The sequence below is a fragment of the Kryptolebias marmoratus genome, linkage group LG8, assembly GCF_001649575.2.
Source record: "Kryptolebias marmoratus isolate JLee-2015 linkage group LG8, ASM164957v2, whole genome shotgun sequence".
Classification (NCBI taxonomy): Eukaryota; Metazoa; Chordata; class Actinopteri; order Cyprinodontiformes; family Rivulidae; genus Kryptolebias; species Kryptolebias marmoratus.
Window position 1 is genome coordinate 3,392,350 of NC_051437.1, and position 5,538 is coordinate 3,397,887.

Here is a 5,538-nt window from a genome sequence, read left to right on the forward strand (position 1 = left end):
TTCTTCAGATTAGCTGTAAAACGGACCGCTACAGGAGACCTTTCCTGCCCACAGCCATCACCATCTATAATAACTCCTTGATTTAAATGAGCTACGTCAACATTTAATTTCCTTTTGGGATTAATAAAGTATTTTTGAATTGAATTGAATTGAATTTGAAAAGAATATTATTCCGAAGGCAAAAGAGAGTTCGGAGACCCCACTCACTGAACTCAGTCAGGAGAAGAGCCCCAAAAGAAAGCAACATACACTTTTATCGGGAGGCTTCATTACATTATTTTCAGCCACACTTTTACATAGTTACTGAGCAGCTTCGTTTCTCACGAAGAAGATCTGATAATACAGAATTCCAGAAGGGAGGCATAAGGGAGAACCAGAGTCTTTCTCAGTTCCCACATAGAACAAAGAACAAAAGCATTTTAAACCTTGATACAAAACATAACAGTTAGAAGAAGAATAACTTCATTAAGTCTTCACTTGTGCAGGCAAGAATCATAATTATTGTTATACATGTTACTATTAAAAAGAACAACATTAAAATTTTCCATTACAGCTGTTTCTTGGAAACCTTCAAAAAGAGCTGATGTAAAAAAGTGCAAAAAATAGAATACAAGCACATTTAAGAGTCAGTAAATAACCACACTTTTGGCCTTCAGACCTATACCCAGTTCCTTTCATGCTCCATGATGAGATCAGATGTATCCATATTTTAGAAATTAAATTTAGCTTAGTCAACAAAATAAAAGACTGCCTGTCTTAAAAAAATAACATCTTGGTTTTGCAGTAAGCAGCCTGATTTCAAACTGCCATCTTGGCCAAATAGGCAAGATAAAAATCTTTGTGTTCTCAGAAAAGTTGTTTCAGGACATTCAATAATCTTTCCAGGACATCCACATCAGAGCACACAAGACAGATTCAGGAATTATCTTTCTTTTCCAGATTTCACATTTGTTATTCCCTTTATACACATTCAGACAACATTGGATGTATTTGATAATCATTTTATCGCATTTAATGGGACATCCATTTTTAAAAGTCATCATGGCATCTATTAGAAACACAAAACATAGTACAATTAGGGTGTTGCTAGTTGTTACTTATTGTAAGGGAGGAGTGAGGGTGGGCATCGCAGTTGAAAAGCTAGACTAGTAACCCTGTATCCATGGCACAAAAGTGGGCGTAGTACCCCGGAGCAATGGCTTCGCTGTAGAAGCCCCTCAGCTTTCCTCTTTTGCCGTTGCCCCAGAAACCTGCACCACAGTCTTTAAATTCTGCTCCACAGCTGAAGCAGACAGAAATTACATATGGCTTTCTGTGCTGAGCCTGAAATTCTTCTGAATATTTCCTCCAGTCAACAACACCTGCAGTTATAGCAAAAATATGATTAGATCACCAAGCACAGCATTTTACCAAATAGCAGTTCTACAAGGCCTGGAGTGTTTTCCTTCCCCCAAAACTGTCATTTGTTCCAGCTTCAGGATTTTTTTTGTTATCCACAGGGGGCCCCAGAAGAAAATCTTTGGGAACCACTGCATTAACCCGTCTCTCCATAGCATATCATATGCTTTTTCTACATCAAAAACACAGCAATAATTTTCTTAGTAATCTGAGCTTTCCTAATGTCATTATCTAAACATAAAATAGGATCCATTGCTCCTTTTCCTCTGCGAAAACCACTCTGATAAGGAGCAATTATATTTCTTGACTCTAGATATTGCATTAATCTCTCATTCACCATACTTTCCATCAATTTACACATAGAAGTTTAAGCAATTGGTCTGTTATTCCCAGGATTACTATGATCTTTCCCAGGTTTTTGTATTCAATGTTGTGACTGCAGCAACATGTAAAGATATACAAAACATTTTAGATAACGTACTATCCAACCACAGAAAATGTGCCTTGCCTCAGAAGGATTTTTGAGACACAACATCGCAAAACTTTTTGCAGGTCAGTGATACTTTTCTAAACGCTGTGTCTCCTTCCTCCAGTAACACAAGAAGCAGGATCTCCCTCAGATTCACTGGTGGAAGGTGAAATAACATGAAATGTTGTAAAAAATTTTTTTTTTTTGTGTAAGTCACACATGTGCTGTTATAATACATACCAGCAAAATGTTTAGCTCTTCCTCACAGATGGCTTCTAAAACACAAGCAAAGGGTACATGCTGAAGTGTAGGTGGACAACAACTGAATGGCATTCTATAAACAAAAAAAGATGTACCGTATTTTCTGCACTATAGGACGGACTGGATTATAAGACGCTCTTAATGAATGGTCCATTTTGAAACTTTTGTCATATATAAGGCACTGTCTTTTCGTAGAGTACTGCACTGACGTAAGCGTCAAGTATAAACGCCTGCACAGCTCCCTCAGGTCCCCGCGCCATGCATGGAGCCCTGCACGACTATAACTGAGCCTTAATAAATAAATAATTTTTCTTTTTTTTCTGCTCTTGGTGGAAGGCAGACGTGTTTCTTTTCTCTCTGTATCTCTGTCTCCTAACCCCCTTCCCTCACTGCCTCTGCCCTGCTTTCTTTTTGGAGCCTCTCTTTTGCATATTCTCCAAAATTTTTAGACCATGGATCTGGTCAGCTGGTCTCTCAACGCAATTGATCAAATTGGTCAATGTGTCCTCTCTGAGTTCTTCATGTGGACTGTCAAACGAACAGTAGTCAACAGACTTTAAATGAGAACACTGTGTGATCAGAGAGTCACTTCTGTGCAGAAGGGAAACATGACTGCTGCAAACATTCATGTCACAAAATACTCGATGTGATACACCCCATGTCTTCTTGGAAACATGCACAGAAATATATATATATATATATATATATATATATATATATATATATATATATGAAGGTAATGTGATTTTATAAGTGTATATAAACTGTGGTGATTTGGCTTTTTTCTGGGTTTTGTTTATGTTTTATGTTGATTTTAGTTCTTTGGTTTTTGTTTTGTTTCTATTCTGTTATTTGGTTGGATCTGCTTTTTGTTTTGTCTCATGTTCATGTTTTTTTTTCACTCTTCCCCAGTCATTCACTTGTCTGTCAGCCACGCCCATCTACAACTGTCCCGACTCTGTAATCATTCCACCTGTTCCCACTCACCTGGTTATCCTCAGTGTTAAAAACCCAGTCACTTTTCCCATACCTCGCTGGTCCATTGTTTGTTGTTAGTCTGATGTTTGTTTGTTGGTTGCGTCCCTCCGTGTTCCTGTTCTTCCGAGTTCTGTTCCATTTATGTATTTTATTTTAGTTCTTGTCTGTTTGCTGCCACGTCAGCTTTTTGTTTTAGTTTGTTTCCTTAGTTTAATAAATTAGTTTTCTTTCTTTAAAATGAGTCTGCGCACTGGGTTCATCTCCGTCATCTCCACCCATCATGACATAAACTTGATAGATGAAAATCACATTACCTTCATTTTGATTTCCTCTGGACAAATTTGCAGTTAGGAGAAAGAAAAAAAGAGGGAGAAACAGCAAATACAGCTAGCCAATCAGTGTTTGTTCTTTGGAAACACCTCTTCTTTAGAAACTCCCACTTTCAGTCTGCAGAGAACCCCTTCTCTGCTAAAGGGCAATTCCACAAAATGTTTCACTACCTTGAGCATCTTTTGTTTGTTCTTATTTAAAAATGAAAATACTTAGACACTTCAAACCTGGACTAGATTATTCTGCAGTAATAGAATATTTAAATCCTAGTGTCTGATTTGTAAAACTATTGATTTGTGAAACTTCTAAAAAGGTTAGTTTCAGCACTTTTTGAATCATTTGAGCAGAAGTATTTTATTTTTTAAAAACCTGTTATAAAAAGAAATCTGCTGACAGCTGGAAAAAAGAAAAACAATGGCTTGTAAAATGTTTGAGTAGCTGGTAAATAAATTTCTCCACCAGCCACAGTGGCTAGTGGGGAAAATTTTTAATTTCCACCCCTGGTTACATGATTGATTAATTACTATAGCTAAATCCCTTCAAACTGTTTAAACACAGCTCAGGTTGTCTTTGTTGCAACCAAAGTAATTTTACAGACAAAAGACATAAATGATAACAAATATCATATTTATCAAATGTATTTGTTTTTGTACCCAGACTGTGAGTGCAGTGCAGCAGGTACAGTGGATAACTCCTGCAGGCCTGACCCTCGAACCCGAACCTGCATCTGTAAACCAGGATTCATCGGAGACCACTGTGACACCTGTGCTCCAGGTTTCTACGGACTCAACTGTCAGGGTGAGAGACAGATGTATAATCACTTGTTGGTCATACAAAAGTTTGAAACACCTTACAGCACAGTGTTGTCTTATTTGTCTTACAAACACGTAAAACATAACAAGATAGGGAAACATCAGAGAACAGGTCTTACATTTTACAATCTGAAGCTTTGTTTTATTTAGTCTTCCCCGATTTGTCTCAGTTCAAACTTAAATTTTATGATTGAAATGGGATTCTACATAATACATATTAAAACATTTCTCTAAACCACTCTTGGTGTTGTCTACTTAATTCCTTCTGCTTCCATAAACCTAAGTGGAAAATAGTTTTCTTTTAGTCACCTCTTAGGACTTTTTGCTCTTCCTCAGACTTTTAAACATGTCTTCTTCACTCAGTAATAACTTCCACACTGAGGGGGGCTGTTGCTAGCACAGTATAGCAACTTACAGTATTTATGGTGCACTGACCAGATTAAAGAAATAAATAAACTGAGTGCTGAATCAGATCGTCAATCTGAAAACCATCTGTCCCAAACTGCTTGATTGGTTCATCCCTTGTAAATTGTTTTAAACATTTGGGGACCAAAACAATGGGTTACAGTCCCTTTTAAGGCATGACACATGAAGACTGCAAGATTGTGATGTGTGATTCATATTCTTGATATACAGTACAGTAGCACATGGGAATTACCAGGAATTTATGGTAATTAACACAAATAAATTTGGATTTTGAAATATTGAAGGTTGGCCCTTAACAGGGGTTTTAAATATAGTTGGGGAAATTATATTTAAGTGTAATCTTAACTAAAACAACCAAATTTCATTGCTATACCATATTCTGGGAAGGAGCCATTATAGTTTGGTAGTCAGTGCTGCAGTCTTGTAATGCTGACGTTGTGGGTTCAAGGCCAGGTTGGGTCAGGATTGACATCTGGTGTAAAACAATTGCCAAATCTACAGTGTGAGTCTGCTCGCTGTCGTGACCCCTGCAGAAGGGAGCAGCCAAAAAAAGGAGGGGGAAAAAAAAGATGGAATATCACACCCTAAAAATGATCAAATAATAATAATAATAATGATGCATTTTATTTGTGGCGCCTTTCAAGACACCCAAGGACACTTTACAATATAAGGACACAGAAGAATAACAGCAATAGAAGAATAACAACAAGAAAAGTTACAGAGAAAAGGCTAGCTTAAACAGATGAGTCTTGAGTTGTGATTTGAAAGTCGAGAGATTGTCAATATTACGTAAGTCAGGTGGAAGAGCGTTCCAGAGTTGTGGAGCAGAGTGGGAGAATGCTCTGTTTCCCATGGTACTGAGGC

The 5,538-nt window shown here is 37.4% G+C and overlaps 1 protein-coding gene across 2 annotated transcripts in view; it reads left to right on the forward strand.

The window, feature by feature from the left end:
- The window catches only part of lama5 (laminin, alpha 5), a 311,767-nt gene that overhangs the window by 92,244 nt on the left and 213,985 nt on the right, over positions 1 to 5,538 (forward strand). For both annotated transcript variants that reach the window (XM_037977106.1, XM_037977105.1), the window contains exon 12: positions 4,094 to 4,234. In XM_037977106.1, coding sequence (XP_037833034.1) covers positions 4,094 to 4,234 — 141 coding nt within the window. The remainder of the gene's footprint in view (positions 1 to 4,093; positions 4,235 to 5,538) is intronic.